General features: G+C 44.0%; 1 protein-coding gene across 3 annotated transcripts in view; it reads right to left on the bottom strand.

Annotated features, from left to right (window-relative positions):
- Window positions 1–244: 244 nt before the first annotated feature.
- DYRK4 (dual specificity tyrosine phosphorylation regulated kinase 4) overlaps window positions 245–22,401 on the bottom strand; it is a 977,358-nt gene continuing 955,201 nt past the window's right edge. For 2 of the 3 annotated variants that reach the window (XM_078654210.1, XM_078654204.1), the window contains one exon: window positions 245–603. In XM_078654210.1, coding sequence (XP_078510336.1) covers window positions 374–603 — 230 coding nt within the window. In that variant the 3' untranslated portion in view covers window positions 245–373. The remainder of the gene's footprint in view (window positions 604–22,401) is intronic. The other variant, XM_078654218.1, reaches the window with a different exon arrangement.

Here is a 22,401-nt window from a genome sequence, read left to right as displayed (position 1 = left end):
CTATGGGCTTCCTGAAATGCTACGATCTTTGACACCCTATATGATGTAACTGTTTTGCATGAACCAAACCAATGTTACTATATATCATTTATTTCACTTAACCTGATGCTATGCTTGCAATAAAAGTTAATACAAAGATACAAAGAGTGAGAAATTAAATCAATTGAACTTAAAATTGTGTTCTTGCAGTTACTGTCTGTACATGGTATATTTTGTGTTGGATAAAATCCAGAAAAGCATTGTCCACCTACAAAATTTTATTCCCAATATCTGAATCACATTTGAATGAAAAACGAACTGTTCACCTAATATAAAGTTTGTCTTTTAAATATACATGCGGTAAGGCAGTGAAAGAGTCAACGATTGTGAACAGCTATGGAATTGGTAGTGACATCTTTGAATTATTCAAAAGATTTGTATTACTGTCGGGATCAGGTTGGTCCACTTTATCAAAAATGTTCGTGAGACTAATATTTGTTTTAATTTGATTATTCCATTTGTTCGTGGGCTGTAAATTAATTTCACTCAGGGCCTCAGCTGCACAGTCATCGATAAAACTTGGGCATCCGCTTATATGGTTTTCAGCAACATCTATGCAGGTTTCTGTAGGAGGAAAAAAATAATACAAGCATTGTTGGGAACGGTGTTTTGAACATTGTTAACAAATCAGAAACCTGAGTATAGAGTGACCATTTCAAAGCGGAGTTACAATTGTATGCACATTGTTTCAAAAGTTATTTATATCGCTTGTGTTGTTTACAAGTCTAGTAAATGATCACCTTTTAGTAGAAGTACTTCAACAGTGTGATCTTAAGCTACACACTGTTTAATTGCAAGTGTGACAGTTCATCAAGATTTTTTTTAATTTGAACTTTTAGTGAATAGTTTGTGTATCCTTATTGATGCAACAACATTATGCAAAATCAGCTGAATGAACAAGTTATTTACCTTCGGTAACGGTATTTGTGTAAGAGCCATTTATTAGTTATAGATTCCTTACCTTAGAATTATCCCCAGGCGTCAGACTGGATTAGGAGAATTTTTTTATCAGCAGTACCCTTGCGCCTCAGTGGGTGGCGTTGGTCAACTGCGCGTTCGTCGTCGTGATCCCCGGGATGACGTTGTGGTACCTACTTAGACGCTGCCCCTGCGCACTGACGTCCGTTCTTTTACACGACATTCCACGCCAGAAGCGCAGAGCCATGGAAGACACTGACCACTGGTGCACAAAACTAGGGCCCAGAAAGGGAGTCCATTACTCTAGAAGTCAGTTCGCAGAACGGGGAGGATGGGTGGGGTGGAAAGGAATCTATAACTAATATATGCCTCTTACAGATATACTGTTACTGAAGGTAAGTAAATTGTTCATCTGAAAGTGACTATTAGTTAGAGATTCCTTACCTTAGAATAGATATCCCAGCAATACCTACCCCGGAGGTGGGTCTGTGAACTAAGTTCACACCAGAAAGTCCTGGAGAACTGAAGAGCCAAATAAACCATCTCTCCGGACTTGACTATCTAGGCAGTAATGTTTAGTGAACTTGTGCAGTGATGCCCACGTGGCTGCCTGGCAGATATCACTGAGGGGGACTCCACGTCCCAAAGCAGTAGTGGCTGCCGCCGCCCTGGTCGAATGGGCACGCAGTCCTACCGGAGGCTCCTTTTTCACCAAGGAGTAACAGATCTTAATGCAAAGGATGACCCATCAAGAAATGGTCCGTTTTTGCACGGCCCGACCTTTCTTGCCGCCCACATAGCCAACAAAGAGATCGTCTACCCGGAATTGTTTTGTGTGATCCAGATAAAATGATAACGCACGTTTTGGATCCAGATGGTGGAGTCTCTTCTCCACCTTGGAAGAGGGTGGGAAGAAGGTAGGCATAGTGATGGTCTGTCCTATGTGGAAAGAGGTAACCACTTTGGGTAGAAAAGAAGGTCTACTTCGAAGGACAACCAGGAAAGGAGGTTTAGAAGATAGAGCCTGAAGCTCACTCACCCTGCAATCAGAGGTGATGGCAACTAGGAAAGCAGTCTTTAAAGTCAAGAGTCTGAGAGGACAATTATGTAGTTGCTCGAAAGGAGCACACATAAGGTAAGTTAAGACCCAACTCAAGTCCCACTAGGGTGTTGCCAAAGGAATAGGAGGAAAGAGGTGAGTAATGCCCTTAAGAAACCTATTTACAACAGGGGACTTGAAAAGACAAGGGTGATCAGGAAGGCGGTGAAAGGCCGAAATGGCCGAAAGATAGCCTTTAAATGTGCCCAGAGCAGAGCCCTGCTGGGCCAAAGATAGAATGAATAGGAGAACCTCTGAAAGAGGGTCAGAAAGGGGATCAACAGCCTTTGCTGTGCACGACGCTACAAAGTTGTTCCATGAACAGGCGTATACTGTTTTAGTTGAGGGACGCCTGGCTGCCAAGATGACATTACAGACTCCGGGAGGAAGGTCAAAAGCTGTCAACTGGTGCCCCTCAATCTCCACACAAGGAGGTGGAGGCTGGACAGGTTCGGGTGGAGGACCGTCCCCATCTGCTGCGACAGAAGATCCTCCTGTAGAGGCAGTCTGATCAGAGAATGGATGGCCATGGTCAAGAGCTCGGGATACCAGACTCTTTGTGCCCAGTCCGGTGCCACAAGAATTACTTGGGCCCGGTCATGCTTGATCTTCTTCAGCACTCTGGGCAGAAGTGGTATAGGCGCAAAGGCGTATAGAAGATTGCAATTCCACTTGCAATGAAAGCATCGCTGAGCGAGTGCCACCTTGAAAATTGCAACATGCAGAACTGCTGACATTCTCTTCGGTGGCAAACAGATCTAACAAAGGCTCTCCCCACTGCTGAAAGAGACCTTGCACCATCTCCGAGTGAAGACGCCATTCGTGATCCATCATGCACCGGTGGCTGAATCCATCCACCCTGGTTTTCAGAGAACCTGCCAGGTGTTGAACCACCAGGGCCATGTCCAAAGCCGAAGAGCCTCTAGACATAGAGTCCACGACCCCACCCCGCCCTGTTTGTTGGAGTTCCACATGGCAGTGATGTTGTCCAGGAACACCTGCTCTACCCTTCCTCTGACAGAAGGTAGGAACGCCTTCACTGCAAGATGAATCGCCCAGAGCTCCAGAAGGTTGATGTGGAGCCCGGACTCCGCCGGAGATCAAGGGCCTCCAATCTCTACATCTCCCATGTGGCTGCCCCATCCCCAGAGTGACGCATCTGTCACCACTGTGAACTATGATTGGGGAAGGGAGAGGTATCTGCCGTTGACCCAATCCTGGTCCGTTAGCCACCACTGCAATTGGTGTGCAGTGCCCTCCGAGATCTGGCCCCAATTGGAAAGATTCCCCTGATGCTGCGCCCACTCGAACTTCAGGTCTCACTGCAGAGCCACATATGCCACCAGGCATGATCTACTAGCAGGAGGCCATGAGGTCTAGCAGCCTCGGTCATTCTCACCAAAATCTGTAATAGAGACTGAAACATCGATATCATATCTCGAATATCCCAGACGCGCTGCTCTGGAGGATTAGCCCGAATCTGCGCCGTATCCAGAACTGCTCCGATGGAAAGGAGCTTCTGAGAGGGAATCAGAGAATCACATTGCTAGTGTACTCCAGCAAGTGCAGGAGGTCCGCCGTAGTCTGGAGGTTGGAGACGACAGCCTGGGGCGAGCTCGCCTTCAGCAGCCAGTCATCGAGATAGAGAAAGACTGGAACCCCTGTTCTGCACAGATGAGTTGCGACCACCACCATTACTTTCATGAACACCCGAGGGGCAATGTTAAGGCCAAAAGGGATTACACTAAACTGAAAATGCTCGTGGCCTACTGTGAGCCGTAAGTCGTGCCTGTGGGCTGGCAGGACAGGGATGTGGAAATAAGCATCATGCAAGTTTAACCCCACGTCCAGTCTCCAGGGTCGAGGGCAGACAAGACCTGAGCTAATGTCACCATTTTGAACTTCTCCTTCCGGAGAAGCGGTTGACTCCCTGAGATCCAAGACAGGACGCTGGTATTTGCCCTTCTTGGGTACCAGGAAGTAGTGGGAATAACAACCACGACCTACTTCTGGCACAGGGACTCGGTCGAAAGCTCCCTTGGCCAAGAGAGCTGTACCTTCCTGACGGAGAAGGGCTAAGTGATCCTCCGACATGCGATGGAGTGTTGGAGGCATGGCATGAGGGGTAGTCTCAAAGGTGAGGGAGTAGCCCCTTCAGACTATCTGCAAAACCCACCAGTCCGATGTGATGTTGTGCCACCTGTCCGATGTGATGTTGTGACACCCACTGGCAACTGGTGACCCTGAAAGATCGGACTAGGAAGGGAGGGAAGAATTGGTAGACTGGCCCGTCCTCTAGCCCCCTAACCCATGACGCTGGGTCCCACGTCCCTGGCCACGCAGAGGCTGTGTGGCCTGTACAGCCATGTGGCCCTGGGTGGAACGTGGCGGGGCACCCCTTCCGTGGCCATGAAAGGGGCAAAAGGCAGACTGCATGGGGCAAAAAGTCGCTGCAAGTCCAAAGAACCTGATCATATCTCTAGAGTCCAAACAGGCGACAGCCATCAAAAGGCATGTCCAAAAGGGTAGATTGGACATCCCCAGAGAATCCAGAGGTTCTCAGCTAGGTGAAGCATCTCAGGGCTGCTGACGTGGAAATCGTCCTATCAAACGAGTCGGCAGTATCCCATTCACACCAGATGGTGAACTTTGCTGCATCCCGACCTCAGCAACAGTGCGGATGAGCACAGTCTGGGCCTCCTTCGGGCACTGTGACAGCAGTACCGCAACCGTGTCCCACACTGAATGTGTGTAAGGGCCCACAAGACATGCAGTGTTCACCGACCGCAGTCCTAAGCTGGCGGAAGAAAATATCTTCATGCCAAGATGGTCGAGCTTCTTGGATTCCCTAGCTTGAGGAGCTGTAGGGAAAGCGCTTCATTTTGAAGAGGAGGCTTGGACCACCAAGCTCCCGGGGATAGGGTGTTGGAAGAGGAAAAGTGGGTTGCCCGGTGCCGGATGGTGGCGTCGAGTAATCATCCTATCCACAGGAGCCCCTGTGCTGGGTTTAGACCAGAAGCTCAGAAGGATGTCAGTGAGGGCCTCATTGAAAGGCAGCAAGGGCACCGAAGAGGCTGCTGCCGGCTGAAGCACCTCAGTCAGGATGTTAGTCTTGACTGCCAAAGTAGGAAGCTCAAGGCCCAAAGACTCAGCCGTCCTATGCAACACCAGAGCGTTGGCAGTTCCCTCCTCTATAGCCATTCTCCGGAGGTTCCCCTTACACGCGTCACGACATATAATCCTTTGTCGAACGCAGTAACTCGGTGCATTAATAAGCACTGGAGAGTGCTTAAGAGTACCAATCACAACTGGGACAAACCTCTGTTTTCATTCAAACGGGCAAGGAGCTTAAATGATGCCATAGTCCATACCCGCCCCAGGAAGCAACAGAATACGACCACCGAGGGAGTACTGAATGCATGGGGTTTACCACCTGTCACTGGGCATTTCTCCTGCGGAGGATGCAGTGTGTGTCATTTAACATCCAGCACTAAAGTATTACATTTGGAACCAGGAAAGGAATGGCGGCAACAGAATCACACCAATTGCAATTCTTGCATTGTTGTTTATCTACTTACCTGCCCTTGCGGGTTAAGATATATAGGGTTAACAACAAGACGTGTGAAATAGCGAATTGGGGAGCATCGCAGCAACATCCGATGTCGAAAAAGCAATACAAAATTAACATCCCATTTTTTGCAGATGAACCATACCCTGGAGGATTTAAGGTGGACTATCATCGAGCAGCTAGCCCAGGGATCTGAGGCTAGGTTGTTCGAGAAAGAACAACGATGGATATATCGCCTTTCGAGCCACCAGACAGGCTTGAATCATGACATTCCATGGGGTACTGTTATGAGACGATGATAGAAATCCAGGTCATGTTGGTTTCTTCAGTACCACTGAAACACATAATTACAGCAGTAAAGTATAATATTCACTATTCGTGAAAACTGGGTGGTTATCTGAGGATCAAGATATTGATAGAGCCCCCCCCCAAGATAGTACATTGCACGCTATTCACACAAAACTGACTGTAACTGTTCCTTCTTGTAAATGGCTCTTATGATATCATAGAGTCTTAGATCACCAATGAACGTTGCCCCAAATCAAATTACAATTCACATCTGCCTTGTAAATACACAATTTCTCAACCATTAAGAGATGTCACAGATATTACAAGTGAAAGTTGTGAAATAATTAAGAATTATACGGAGCTTTCTCTGAATGATGACCACTTAACCAAAACCAAAACAACTCTCCATTACTTGTGTTTTGTCAATAATGAGCCGGATCAAAGTGGTCACAGACTAAATGTTGTTACTAAGATCAGTCCCGAAATAGCTAGCTTTGTCCCGTGTGATACGACTCAGGGTGCTCAATAAAGTTTTTTGCGTTTTATGAAAAAGGCTGTGATCCCAACTATAGATAGTGAGGAGTTCCAGTGCTTTAATTTTATTTTAGACTGTTCGTGGTAATTCTAAACCATGCTGACATGTTAACAAACAGGAAGCCGTGTCCTGTCTTATTTATTAGTGACATACTTTATGATTACCACTTCACAAGATGGGCGAGCAGTTCAGTATGTTGCTTTAAGAACGCATGAACATACGGGTTGAAGTATGCCAGCTAGGTGAGTCACGTGATCGGACCTCAGCCCTCTTTGCCTTCCGCATTGCTCCCGTAGAGTCATCATTCGGGTGGCGGAAGCGAACGAAGTAGGTTGCGGGCGGGGAGCCGTTACTTTCAAGTAAGTAGTGAGATAATGGTGCGCGTGAAACATAGTGGATACTATGGCTATTGAGAGTGCAGTCTGCTTGGTCACCGCGTTGCTAACGCCATCTCTCAAACTATTTTACAGTGAAACAGTAGCGTGAAGAAAACCCCCACCGCTAGCCCATGACGATAGCACTATTATCCAGTATTGTAAGTGAGCCAAGTCACTTTCTGTTTTCATTTTTAAACTTTTAAAACTTTTGCAGCCTCCCAATCATTCTCCGCTCGGGGAAGTTTGGGTCTTTATGTTTATGTTGTTTGTCTTCACAAGTGGGTCTTTTTGCACTAAAGGGTCAGGAATTGACCACCCTGCTGACGCTAAAAAAAAGTGCTTTGGCCGCATTGGCGTTAATTGAGCATTTTGCTGGCAACACTCAGCGGGCATAACTATTGACAATAACGATGTCAAATAAGACATATCGTGTCCACAATATGGGGTCTAATAATTGGACTATAAATTCATTGGGTGGATGTCATACATCATACCACTTAAAGGTTAACCTAGGTGCTATAATGGAGAGTGCCTGTGATGCATGGGAACCAACTGGTCACAGAATAAGTAGTTGTAAAGCAAATAACTGTTTTGTATGTTCTTAACACTGTGATTTACCATTCCACAGGTTGTGGCCCCTGGCAATTCTAGGAGTGCCAACACGGGTATCACCGTGAGTTGTTGTTTTTAAATTTTGTTGTATTTTTCACACAATATATCCGCACGGACAGGACACGCCTTAGCGAGCGTGGACCACCGGGGATATTCACTTTCTGGTCCTGAAGAAAGCTGCATAAAATTGAAAAGACAGCTGAAACATGTTGACCTTCACCTTTGGAGATACAAGGAGTCAATAAAATAGCCCCTAAGGTATCCAGCACACATTTTTATTGATACCACCTGACCTGTGAATAAAATTATTTTGGGTACAGCTAGTATTTTTTAACCTCACTATTCACTACACACTGAACACACACGAAAAACCCTATTCACAACATCCAGCTCCGCTGTAAATCAGGCGTTGAAGCACACTGGAGGAACATTCGGTTCCTCCAGTGGGAACCCTATGATGAAGCATGTCACCACTAGGGTGAGTGAGGGTTCTTCTTACCAATAAGGTATATTTTTCGCCGTTTGTGTAGCACTTTCTAGGTTCCTTGACAAACGTCTCTTCACTTATGGTTTGAGTTTTTCTTGGTTGCTTGGTGTAATAATATGATTACAGCACCTTAGAGTCACTCTTTAGTTGTTGTTGTATAGGGGGAGAAAGCATACCAAGGTCTGGGGAAGTATGCAGATCACTGGGATCACCCCCACCTCTCTCCAGTCTGGCTCTTGAAGCTGGTCTGCCAGAGGTTCAACAGAACCTCCCAATCCTTTTCACCCTCCTCTGGCCGCCACTCAGGGCGTTAAGGAACGCCAGGGAAGAACAGCGGTTACAAAAGTACCCTCCAGTACTGGCATCGGCTGACACCTGTCTGGCTCCATGTCAAAGTCGGGGGGAAGGCCGGGATTGACGCCCGCCGGGGACGCAACTGGCGGAGGCATCATCAGAGGGATCAGCGTCATGGAAGGTACCGTGAGGTTGACTGGCACTGATCCGGATCCAGGCCTGGTTCCTTGGGGGCCGTGCGATGCCCTAGGCCGGAGCCGCCAGCATCGAAGGCCTAGATCCCCCAGGCATGTTTGTGGGGCCCGAAGGTGAGCCGGTGGAGTCAGCCTACCCAAAGATGGACTCAAGGGCTTCGTAAAAGGCATAAAGCTGGGCACGGGACGCTTCAGCTCCCAGGAAGGGAGGGAAGCTCGGATCCGTCCCAGCAGGCTCCAGGGCAGAGCCAGAGGATGAAGACCCCCCGTGTCGGTCGAAGAACGGGGAGAAGGCAAAGAGTGACAATGCTTTTTCGCCTTCTTCTTGAGCTTTGACTTACCCGATGACAAAGACTTCGATTTGGAATGATGCTGGTGGCTCCATGACCTGTCCGGAGACTTTCCTCTAGACCGGGACCTCGAGCGGTGCCGAGCCGACTGCTGGACTTCCAGAAGCTTTTGGGACCGCTCCTACAAAGACTTTGGGTTCATGGCCTGACAGTCGGAACACGACTTTGGGTCATGGTCACGCTCCAAGACCCAGAGGCACAGGAGGAGCGGATCCGTAACAAACATCAGCTTGTGACAGGAGTCACAAGGCTTGAAGCCGGTTTGACGATGGGACATCTCTATGTGCACCAGGAGTCGAACGACTCAAAAAAGATGTCGACAAAATCAAAAACGTTTTAGTAAAAATGTGACTAAAGGTACCGCTCTTCCGGATCTGCTCTGGCTGTCACGGAAAAGGAAAGAACTGACGCCAGCATGCAGGGGCGGTGTCTAAGTAGATACCACAATGTCATCCCGGCAATCACGAAGCCGACGGCGAATGCGGTGTTGACCGACGCCACCTACTGACACTCAGGGGGACTGCTGAGAAAAAACTCTCTGGGTACAGTCTGACGCCTGGGGGTAATTCTAAGGTAAGGAATCTATAACTAATAGTCTCTTTCAGATTGTACAGTTTAACAGTAACATGGATTATCTTTTTAAACAGGTGCATCAGATCTTCAGCATAATTAGAGACCTTTGTGTCAAACTAACAAGCAGAGAGGTGTAGCAGATATTAGTAATAATCTCGCAACTTTTTTGTAGGCTTCTCAACCAGCAAACCTGAGTTCTTCTACTTAGTGTTGACATCGTCCAACCTGTTTGATCATGTGCAAATCATTCTGTACCCTCTTGTCATGAGATAAATACATACTTAAATGTTATGTTAATTTGATCATGCTGAATGAAAATATTAAGCTATCCATAAAAAATTGGATTAGACACTCACCCTTGACATCAATGATCACATAATTATATATATGCAATCATTTTGTTTTGTATGTGTTATTTCCTGATAGTGCAACTTAGCTTCAGCTAAGCACACCCACAATGTGGACGTAGCCTACTGCGCAAGGACTTTAGCTGTGTGCAGCAATAATTACTTACAGGGATTCAACTAGGCCTTATACACAGATATCATATGGTAGCCAGTCATATTCCCACAATCCAAAATAGGCTCCTACATCTGGATCTTCCCCCTGTAGGACAGTAGCAGGGCGGTTAATTGTCTTGGTAGTTCATAGTGATGTCACAGATGATATCAATGGTAAGATGGTATGCAATGCCATCAGTGATTAAATCAATTATGTAATTTGTGATGCCATCTGTGCCATTATATGGAAGGTCATCAGCACACCATTAATGAGTGAGTTACAGTTTGCACAGCTAACCATAACTAATCAGGTTCAGTGGGTTTTCTTCTTCACCATGGCATCACTTTAACAATCTTTTTTTCATGGAGATTTTTTGTTAACATATGTTAATGTCTTAAGAGCAAAATAAACCATAATCTAATCCTTCACAATTTTTTTCAGTGGATGTTTATTTTTATGATCATACTTCCATGTATTTACAGTTTATTATTCCCAGCCCTCTCTTTGTACTTGACAGGGCCCAGCGAGAGTAGACCGCTGTAAGAAATTAGTTGATGGCAATGAATGCTGACCTCAAATAACACCCACTATCCTTGTTAGGATTTATGCAGTACTCAAACAGTGATAACGTCAAAACAAAACATAATAAAAATCCCAAAGTAATTTAGAAAATTTGAGTATATTTTAATGAATAAAATGACAAAAAAACAAGACAAATACAATAAGGGAACCTGGAGTTATGAAGTTTGACAGTTTAAATGTGAAAATAGTGCATTAAGCTCATTGAGATGTGATTGACCGGTACCTAGGCGTAAGTTAAGGCCGACTGCAATGAAGCGCAGGTCGGCTGCAGAAACCAAAGTTTGACCTGATTGGAAGTTTTCCCTTTGGGCTTAGGGCCTGATTTAAAGTTTGGCGGAGCGGGTATGCCATTGCAAAGGCAATGGAATACCGTCTCTGACCCAAACTGAAGGTCCACCAACCTTATCTAAAGGTGAGCCGACCTCCAGTATGTCGACAACAGATACTGCTCGGTCTCCGTCGCCGAGATACACCTCCAACGGGGCAATGGAGTAAGAACTGTGAGAGGTTTTGCCATTTGTCTGCCCACTCTATTTACAGTGGGTGAATAAATATCAAGTTTTTACTGTCTGTAATGGTGGAAAAGGGCAGTGAAACCTGGAAAATGACTCCCAGAAAACTCCTTTGGCAAGGGGGTCGTTGCTTTTTTTTATTTCCAAAAACAACATCACGCTTTGAGATTTTATTTTTGAAATTAATAAAAAAAGAAATTGAAAGTTCGACATACTTCTGTCATGGTGACTAAGCCATCTGTCAACCTTTCAATGCATTTACAGGAACTGCCATCACAGCAATTCCTGAAAATGCAAGAGCCGTCCGTTGGACCAACAGACAGCTCTAAATTTGGCGGGCGGTGAACCCTTAACATGTCTGGAGTAAAGTACTGTGCCATGGAAATGTTACATACTCCATCTACCAAGATCTAAATCAGGCCTTTAGGGGAAAATATACGAGCCACATTGCTGTTGCATCACGCAATGGTGGTGCAAGAGCCACGCAACTCAAAAAGCAATGCAGCACAAATCACTGTGTTGCCTTACTCTGTGCCACGGACGTGTTCCATGAGCGTAGCATGGGTGTTTTTGATGCAGTCCCAGATGTGACAGAACTGGTAAGCATGGCAATGCACCAAAATGATACACCTCCCCTATCTTTATTTCTCCTTGTTACTTCCTCTTTCCATGTGTGCTACATTTTGCAGCACACAGAGAAAGAGGAATTTATGTAGTACACATAGAAACCAACCTCTCAGGTTTGGTTTTGTGCACAAATGTGCTTCTTCCTGCACAAAAACAATGCTTTCTGCATGGCAGGGACCACCTGCGTTGGAGCGAAGCAGCCAAAATGGCATCAAAAAATGGGACAAGGAATAGAATGCATTGTAGTTTATTAAATACAGCACATTTCTGTCCTTTACCAGTAAATGCAGCCCATTAAGGTGACTTGCCGCACTCCATTGCGTTACTTTGCCATAAATCTGGCCCTAGGTCTCTGAAATGGGTGCCAAACATCCTCAGAGGGTCAAGTCTACAGCCCATGACCGACGAGGGCTCCATTTTGTCATATAGCCACTGGATGAGGTCTCGGATAAGCTGTTGACTTCTGGAGGGGAAGCTCTGAGCTGGAGTAGTTTGAGTTTAGAATCAAGAGAGGGTCCCTCACTGGCAGATGCTTTTCACGCCTTCACCCAGTGAATATTTCTTTTTTTGGAGCTCATACTCTTCCAGCAGGTCAAGGCTGAAAGCTGTAGCTAAAGAGTGCTCCAGGAGGCCAGGAACCTTCTTTGAGAAATTCAGCTACATTGGATTTGCTGCTGAGGAAAAGCTGAAAGCTGGAGCAATCTGAATCTTTGGCACACCTGCAACACACCTTCCTTGGATCAGCTTAGCAGGTTCTTCCCGCTCCTTCAGAGATCGTGGAAACCAAAAGTCCTGAGTACAGTTTGGCACCAGCCAATGGTCCAGGACCTTGGGGACATCACTTGGGAGTCAAGTATCATTCTAGCAGAGAGCAGCATCATGGTACAGGGCAGGTCCAGTTGGAACTGGTCAGCTGGACACTTGCATAAATGGCCTCCTGTAGCTTGCTGTGTCCTAGTAGCTTGAACAGGAGTTTGTCATGGGTACCAGAGGGAGAGCAGGTCCAGCCTTCAGGGCTCTTCTCAGTTCAGAGGCAGCAGGGCCAGTGCAGTTCTGTTCTGCCACATGTCCAGAATGTGCTTTAAGGAGACCATATGTATGCGTGGCACTAGCCTGTGGGTGGGGATGACTCATGGCTCCTCCCTAACCAGTGGGCTAAACGTTTCATGGGTTACCCTACTCATGTTTTCAACATTTCTTGTGTGCCTTTCTGCCAAACAATCCTGTGTGTCTTGCTGCAAACAATGCCACAGTGGCCCTCTAACTAAATCCAAGTTGGAAGGGCCTTTCTTCCCCTCGTTGAGGGCCCTTGTCCTCACCGCAAAGGAGTGGCCAGGGAAATCAGCAGCCCCTCTTCTGTTGTCATTCAAAACCAGTTCTGGGCCAGCTCCTCTCCCACTCGGATTGGTGATTGGCTGACTGGAGAGACAAAAGAGGGGGCAGGCATAGGTGTTTCCCACATCTGCCTGTGAAAGGGTAGGCTTCTTTGACATGAATTATATATTCCTGGGCATAACTCAAATGACTAGCCTATCAGAGGAACAAAACAAATACCAAGGCCATTGCCTCAGCTCAGGGAGCAATTTTACACCTCATCAAATGAAACACGTGCCCAGGGATGGCGAAGACAGCGAAGATAGCAGAGAATCTAAAGAAGATGCATCGCGGAACACGTAACTACATTTACCATAGTCATTAGGGGCGATACCGCTGGTGTGTGAGTAGTGTGCGACCCCACCCCCAATTGTAATGTTAAAGCTCCCTCGAGCAGTTGGCTGACGAGCCTGGGACCCCACACCTACGCGCCTGAGTGGTACTAAACCTGGCAGATATTTGGCAGCCACCGCCAACCCCAGAACACGGCCTATCCCTGCTGACGAGGGGTGATACCCCGAAACACGTGTCCAGGGATGGCGAAGACAGCGAAGATAGCAGAGAATCGAAAGAAGATGCATCGCGGAACACGTAACTACATTTACCGTAGTCCTTAGGGGCGATACCACTGGTGTGTGAGTAGTGTGCGACCCCACCCCCAATTGTAATGTTACAGCTCCCTCGAGCAGTTGGCTGACGAGCCTGGGACCCCGCACCTACGCGCCTGAGTGGTACTAAACCTGGCAGATATTTGGCAGCCACCGGCAACCCCAGATCACGGCCTATCCCTGCTGACGAGGGGTGATACCCCGAAACACTTGTCCAGGGATGGCGAAGACAGTGAAGATAGCAGAGAATCGAAAGAAGATGCATCGCGGAACACGTAACTACATTTACCATTGTCCTTAGGGGCGATACCGCTGGTGTGTGACCCCACCCCCAATTGTACTATTTTACATTTTGGCAGAGTTTGGTTTTCCTTCTGAATTAATTGCCAACATTTCCAAGTTTTATAGAGGGGCTACAGCACATATAATTATTAATACAAGTGAAATTGGTAGCTGCAAAGCTCCTAGAGGAACGTGAGAGGGCTGTCCCCTGTCTCCATTACTTTTTGCTTGTTTTATAGAGCCCCTTTCTATAGCCATTCGCTCCATCAGTAGCTTGTCATTTCAGATGCCGGTATGACAAAGATTAAGTTGTATGCTGATGATATTGCCCTTTTTTAAAAACCTAACTTAAAAGTTCAAAACCAAATATTTAATATTTTTCAAGAATATCAGTTAATTGAAGGGTATAGAATAAATATATCAAAGACAGATTTAGCTCTATAACTGCGCTTCTGAATCAGTACTAATAGCGTTAAGTTTGCTGGTTAATATTAGGCCTAAGAGGTACCTTGGCTTATTAATCGCAAAGAATATCAATGATCTATATGTTCTAAACTATGCCCCTCTAATTAATAAGATAAAGGACAAAGTTACAAAATGGAAAGATCTGCCTATTTCAAAAGTAGGCCGGGCAGCAGTTATTCGAATGATGATTTTAGCCTTATGTAATTTTCTATTTTTAGAAATTCTAAAGGCTGTTCAAATGAAACCTTTCAAGGAAATGCAAGGCCTGTTTCCTACATTTATCTGGGCAAATAAGGTATCAAGCAAGACTAGCTATTGATATACTGTATAGACCTTGGGAAGAGGTGGTTTAGCTCTTCCTGACTTGAGAGAATATTATTTTACGAATTTTGCACATATCATCTATAGATCAATTAAGGTTTTAAATATTAAGAGATATGACAATTTCTTTTTAGATCTAATCCACCAAGAGTATGATATTGAGGATTTTATGGGCTTAACGAAAGCTCCCAAAAAAGTTAGATATAAAACTTTACAATGGAGTGCGCAAAAAACAACTCTTTAGCCATTACATGATCCCTGGAGAAACACTGCTATCAGACGTATATATAGGCAAAGAATCATTGTTAGACAAGGCCAGTATAGACGTATATATAGGCAAAGAACCATTGTTAGACAAGGCCAGTATATCTAAATGGAGAAGCCAGGGTGGTATTAAAATAGGGGATTTTTTAAATGGGACCTGGAAAAATTGGACCGAAATAGAGCCGAGCATTGAACATAGTAAACCAATTTTGCAATGGTCCTTTATTAGGATTAGATATTTCCTGCAGGACTGTAAATCCCATGCATATAAATGAAACAAGGGAGCTTACGGGGCAGCTGGTAGATCCCCAAAACCGTAAAACGATCAGCGTTTGGGTGTTTCGACTACAAAGTCAGGAGGCAGGTAAACTTTATCTGAAAGCTCAGAAAAAACTGCAATCCCAGCAAGGGCTCCAGAACAGCACCTTAGCCTGGGATCAGTTTAATAAGTTGAACTACTCCTTATTGAAAGCGGCCAATCTCCGACAGATGCAATACTACAATATACCTATATAGAATGCCAGACTTTTTACATTAAAAAAAGCAGCGAGGTCTCTTGAGTCCTCTCACATTTTCTGCAGGGTTGTGGGGTCCGTTTCATTTCCCCTTATATACTCAATGAGTGGGCTGAGTTGCCTCATGGTAGTCATAACATAAATGTTCCTATTGTTCCATCCACTGAAAATGTTTGGGTCTGTGGACACCCAGCGCAAATGCTTCCTTGTTCACTAAGAGCTATTTATTATTCGAATTTGGGTTCATGGACCCTCTGTGAAACATGTCCACACAAAGTTAATGTATTCTTTCAAGCCAACCCAACACCGTTTTTCTTATACACATATCCCAAACATTACTTCTCAGATTTACATCAAACAACAAAAAGGTCATATTCTGAATAATTCTGAGCTAGGTCATACCTAGTTTGGTGTAAATCCATGCAGCAGTTTTTATTGTAAGAGAGAACAATTCTTTAAGCAGCTTGAATGGGAAATTATATTTTATTGACTCCTCCTCCAACTTTGCACTGTCCCCTTCCATTGTGGATCTGAATGAGACTTCACTGCTACTAGTAAATCAAAAAATACCTATTCAATGGAAACTGAGACATGCCTTAATCAAAACTGCACATTTGCTGTTGCAGACTTTCTACAGCACAAGACATAAGTTTAGTGAGTATTTTAGAGACGAAATGAGAAATAATACATTCCCATCAAGGAGAAGCGATGGCCAATAATCAGCCAACCTCAAATTGGGACACCATTGTCCCTGGTGGGATACTCTCACCACAACACTCTCCCACATATTTTACCCCACGGGACTCTCCCATATCTTCTACCCCATGACCAGACAAACATAGGACAGCAGGAAACATAACTTAACAAAAGAACTGTAATGAGAAGGTATGGTTTGCTAGGAAGTTCAGTATGAATCTCCCAATTTAACACCCCCAAAATGTAATTAAAATACTTCACAAAAAGGATATCAAGGTTATTAACGAAAACCAAAAAACAGCTAAAATAGGTCCGTTTTTCTGAACTATGCAAACTTAGCCTCCCCCCTATTCGCTGCTTATAAGCACACAGATGATGTCTCAGATGATGTCTTCAATGTTATAGCCGATGACATAACTGGTGACATCATATATCACATTACCAATGACATAATCAATAACATCAGTGGTACAATGCAGTGGTAAGGGTGGATTACTAATGGTGGAAAGTGTACAAAGAAAAGAAAGGCTGCTGCAGTACTCTTTAGTAATATATATTTATTGTAGTTTTAATGCTGCAGCATTGCTGAATTTATGTGGTATTGGCATATCTCTAACCTAGCCAAAAGCCAGTTGGAGTATTCTGCTCCTTCCCTTCTCCTCACTCAGGCCAGCATGTTCAGATTTCAGAGCACCAGACTATAGTAGTCATGTTTCCTATATACTAACTTCTCTCTCTTTTTTTGTGCCTGAGTTGGGGAGGAATGTGACTCAAGGTAAGATACCAGTACTGGAGAACTTCAGTTATAGGTTATTTCTTGAATCAGAATAGCAAGCTGCAAAAAGTTGACAACCATTAAAGCGGAAGGGGGGAAACAAAGGCGAATCAATCTTACCTTACTGGAATAAGTGTCATAGGCCCACTTGATCTACTGCTGCATCCTTTCATGATGCTGAGTCTAGGCAGCAGTGTTCCGGTGATCTATGTCTGTTTTTCCATGTCGCTGTTCTGCATATGTAGGCAATAGATTCCCCAGGGTGCTGTTGACATATATACATTTCGTGTAGAATGAGGTTTAACAGTTCCTTGTAATGGAGGACCAGCTTCTTTATGGCAGAACACCACTGCTGAAGATAGCCATCGAGCTACCCCTGCTTTAACAGAGGATATACTTTACGAGGGTGGCTTTATGCTATGAGTAACTTGGGTTTATTGTGTTTATTGATGTAAAATGTTAGACATTTTCCAACATCTAAAGAGTGGAGTGCTCTGTCAGCTGCAGCAGTTGGATTTGGGAAAAAAGTCTTGAGAACTACTGGCTTTTGGGATAAAGCGAGGATTAATTCAAAGGATGACTTTATACTCCCCAAAGGTCCTTTATCGTAAAGTCTTAGATCTCCCCATGACTTCTGGCTGATGTGAGAACTAACAAAAGCACTACTTTAAATGAGCTATATTTTAGGTCTGCTTTGCGAATAGGTTTAAGTATATTTTAATTATTTGAGCTAGCACTGTATTAGGCCTCCACAAAGAAGGAGGATGTTTAATGAGAGTAAATGTCCTTAAGAGGACTTTGAGAAATTCCTTTATACGTTCATTGCACCAAAGAGGTGGTTGATTTCACGTTCTTTTAAAAAGAAAAATAGCAGCCAGATGGACTCTAACTGAAGCATGACTGAGTCCTGAATGTGACAGATTTAGAAGATATGGTAATATTTGTTGAGGCAAGGCAGATATTGGATTCAGTCTTTTTTGAATACACCAGTTACAAAAAAAGTTTCAGTTTTGCGGAGTATATTTTGTTTGTGGATCCTGCTCTGGGTTTGGAAGGTATCTCTTTACATTACGGTATGTCTAATAAATGGGATTTGTTGAATTCAGGAGCCAAGCTGACAAGTTGAGAGAGTGATGATCTGAGTGAATAATTTGCCCATTGTGGCGAGACGGTAAAGTCGGTGTTGGACCCAATATTATTTGTTGCTGTTCTGATAGAAGAAGCAAGTATATGAACTAATATTGTCTTGATCAAGAAAGAGCTATTAGGATTACTTGGCATGGTTCCCTTCTCATCGTCGACATTACTGTTGGTATCAATTGCATGGGAGGAAATGCGTATGCAAGGCTCCCTGACCAATTTCTCAAAAGGACATTCCACCATGAACCTGATAGGTGATGCCCTACCATAAAAATGGCATGTCTTGTTTCAGCTGGTAGCAAACAGATCTAGTTTTGGTTGGTCCCTTTCTTCGGACATTTTACATAGCTGGAACAGGTTCAGTGCCCATTTCGTGAAATTCCAATGTTGTTCTGCTGGGACTGTCTGCCCAGAGGTACAAAAGCACTGGTATTTGCTCTTCTTTTATATGTTTATAACGTTGTATAACCCGATTCCATATTGTTTGTGCTTTTTTGGAGAATGCCAGGGTTTGTGTCCCTACTTGTTTGCTGACATAATACATACTAGTATTGGTTATTCTCATCTTATTAAAACTGAGGAGTTCCGTATTCAAGGAAGAAAAGAGTGTAGTCCTAACACAATTGCCCTCAATTCCAGAATATTGAAGTGAACCTTGGTTTCTTGTTAGGTCTTTTTCCGCTGACTTGCAACTCTTTTAAGTATAAACCCCAGCCTTTTGCACTACAAAATGCATCTTCTTATGCAGACAGGATAGTCCAGCTGCTGTGTTTTTGCGTTGAAGTCACCATGTGATCTTCTTTTGCATTTCAGGCGTTATCTTATCTGGTCTTCGAGAGTACCAGTCTTCTGTAACCACTGCCTTGCTAAGTCCTCTTGAAATGGCCTATACGAAGTCGGCAGTGTGGGATCAAATGAATGCATGATGACATCATCCCTGTACTTGAAGATTCTTACAGTATTTTTTTTCTTTTCTTTGTGTAGGCTTATCAACATGGCTGTTAAGCTGAACAATCTTTCTTCTGTCGGGAAAGCCCTGTCTATTTTTGCATCGAGAACTGACCCTAAGAATTGAATGTTTTTGCTGGGGATATTGAACAGGTTTCTCCGTGTTTAATGCAAGGCCAAGATTTTTGAATAGGGCAACAGTAGCTGTTGTTGCCTCAGCAGCTGCCAGATATGTTCTTGCCTTGATTAACCAGTTGTCTAGATAAGGGAATATTTTATCAACTTTTTATCTGAAATAGGTGGCCACTGCTCCATGCACTTTTAAGATTCTGGAGTAGATTTCCTTACAAAAAGCGAGGTCTTTGAATTGATAATGACGAGGCTTCTTTGAGCTTTAGAAGTTTTTGATGTGTAGGTTAAATAGGAATATGAAAGCATGTGTCCTGTAGATCCAGAGATGTCATGAAGTCCCAGGGTCTTCCAATTGTAGAACATCCTGCAGGGTACCATATGAAACTTTTGCTTCTTTAAATATTTGTTGAGGTTTTTAAAGATCTAATATTGGTCTGTATTCTCCTGTATTTTTCTTTATGAGGAAGAAATGAGAGTAAAATCCTAAATTCTGTTGCGTTTGGGAAATAATTCCATTGCTCCCTTCCTAGGCAGGATGTCTGTTTTATTTTGTAGCAGATACAGATGTCGGTGTGTTACTGTGAATGGTGGCATCCGTGGTGGTCTTTCTACAAATTTGTAATGTGTGACTGCGAATTTTCAGACCTAACAAACAGTGATTGGATGTGATGCAGGCCTAATCACTGTATTGGCGACAGATTAAGCTGTCTACAGGCGCAACTCAGTGATCCATAATTTCCAGAAGTGTGTCATTGTCTTCTGGAACCCTCATTGCCTCTCCACTGGTTTCCTGCCACTTTATGAGGGACTTGCCTATGTTATGTTAAGTAATCTTATAACGTGCAACAGCTACTCCGAGGAGTGTCCCGGCGCGGATCCAAGAGAAGTCACTGAACTACACCACCATTATTTAAGGGAAAAGGTGAGTTTTTAAAAGTTTCTTGAAGGCTACCGGGTCTTGAGTATTGCACAATAGAGACGGAAGGGCATTCCAAGCCTGGGCAGCCTTAACAGTCAAGGAGCAAACGCCCATCTATGATAAGCTTCTGTCAGTGGTGCTGTATATTGTTGCTGAAAAGGTTGCTTGTATCAAATTATGATGTACTATATTGTTGGTATCTATGTTGGTATCTATGTGGTTGAAAAGCTCCTCTGGAGCACTACATGCCCCTTCCTCGAGCTCCTCGAAAGGACTGCAATTGTCTTTGCTGTAAGGTGCCTAAAGATTTTCCTGTCTCAGTGTCTGACTTCTTGGATTGCAGTGCTTCATCAATGTGCCGACCAAGTAAGGATTCACCATGTTATGGCGTGTCTAGCATTCTACTATGTACTTCCGGTCTATAATGAAGTTGCTCTCATCCATCCATACCTTGGCTGTACAGCTGCTCCTGCAAATTGTCTAAAACCTGTAGATGAAATATCCATGACAACATCAATGATTGCGAAGGATGTTCGTTCTCCTTCTTGAAGAATTGCTTTCGACTCCACTTTCTTATCCTCTGGAGTTATATCGGACCACATCTGTTGATCATATCTTGCTAGAATTGCCAGATCATCTGAGGCCCTTATGGCAGTAGCAGCAGTCACTGAGAAATCCTTTTCATCATTTTCTAGCTTTTTAACTTCTGTAGCTGAAGGAGCAGTACAAGGTGCTCATGGGTTTCTGGATCTTCTTTGTGCGGCTTGTGTAACAACGAAATCTGCTGGATGGTGACCTAGCAGACATATCAAGGTGTTATAAGGCACTTTATATTTTTTGTTAAGTTCTGGGATTACCACTACGATTGTGGCTGGTGTTTTCATAACTTTTAGACGCTCTTCCAAAAAGTGAATTTATTTATAGTATTGATTTTCTGTCAGGATCTTTGAGATCATAAAGAAAATAATCAGTATAATTTGCCATAATAGGTAAGGCAAACCTCTTTGATGCTCTATCTATAAGATGATGAAAACCAACTATGTTGTCTGGTGGTGAATTCACTGCTGGAGGAGTGCGTCATTTGGGAGTGTAGCCACATACTGATCCCGGGATCCGAATACTGAGGTGAATCTAGTAACTGTCCTTCCTCCTGATAATCATTTGTATCCGATTGTGGTGGCATGGATTGAGGTGGTGCTGGAGTCAATTGTGGTGAGGAAATTTCAATGGCTGAAAGAACTGTCCAGATGGAGGAGGTGTAGTAGGCCTCACCTGAGGTCTGGAAATATTTGGTGTTGCCAGCACTAATGTTTGTCGGTCTGAATGAGAGACTTGTGCTTGTGGGAAGCGTTTGTAGTAATCAGATACCATTAGGTGTGGATCTTTAACCAGGCCCAATGGAATTAGCATAATCTGTTCCTGTTGATCGTGGATGAGGTTTGCAGAAGGTTCCACACCAATTGCCATCCATCATCATCTTCCCAAAAGAGTGATGAGTGTGTTCACCTTTTACAGAAGTAATGACTGTTTGGTCATGTTCTACATTCTCTTCATCAGAGACGTGGCATTTTACGTTCAAAAGAATGAGGCCAAAATCTGGATCAAAAGGACCTTCTTCAGCCGATTTTTCTGTATTGACTAATTGTCTCTCTAGCGAAGGGGACATTTTGTTGGGAGAAGTTTGTTCTGACATCAAAGCACCAGAAATGCCTTCATCTTAAATTATAGTTTTTCAAGCTCTTTTTCAGTTGTCATTGTCTTTGTTGATGGTGTTGTTGTGGTATAAGTTGTGCTTGATCAGTCAGTGGAATAAGTCATGTTTGATTGTATCCTATTTGCTGGTTTTCTTGTTGACAGCGCAGTTGACAATGTAGCAGTCAATGCTGCAGCCTTTTGATGTAGTCAACTGCACAGGCAGTGTCACCACAGTAGACTTTTTCATCTGTAATATTGTCATAGATGGGATAGTCGTCCATTTTTACCATCAACGGAATTCTTGTTGATGGAGGCCATGTCTTCGTTGACAAATAGTTTCTTGTATACGGTGTCATTGCTGCAGTCTTTGTCTCCATTGATTTTGACAAAGACAATATTTGAGACTTAGTCATTGGAGAAGATGAAGATGAAGATTGCTTCAATGGCTCAGCCCTTAATTTCTTTCTTTTTAGACTTGGCAGAGCTGATGATATTTTTGGATGTTTTTCTGTCAGGGTTTTGTCAGATTTATGACCTGACTCAGAAGTAGTCATGGCCTCTTTTGATTTTCTAAGGGCTTTTTTTTGTGAGGCTCACCCTCAGATTTATCTCTTGAAGAATAACTAGAATGGGAATGTCCTCTTTTAAGAGATTTTGAGAAGGTTTCACCTTCTTCACCAGAGTGTGATTCTTCGGATTTTGACTTTTGCA

Source organism: Lissotriton helveticus, chromosome 1_1 (assembly GCF_964261635.1).
Source record: "Lissotriton helveticus chromosome 1_1, aLisHel1.1, whole genome shotgun sequence".
NCBI classification, from domain to species: Eukaryota; Metazoa; Chordata; class Amphibia; order Caudata; family Salamandridae; genus Lissotriton; species Lissotriton helveticus.
Note: the sequence above shows the minus strand (reverse complement) of the source record. Positions and strands in the feature narration are given on the sequence as shown.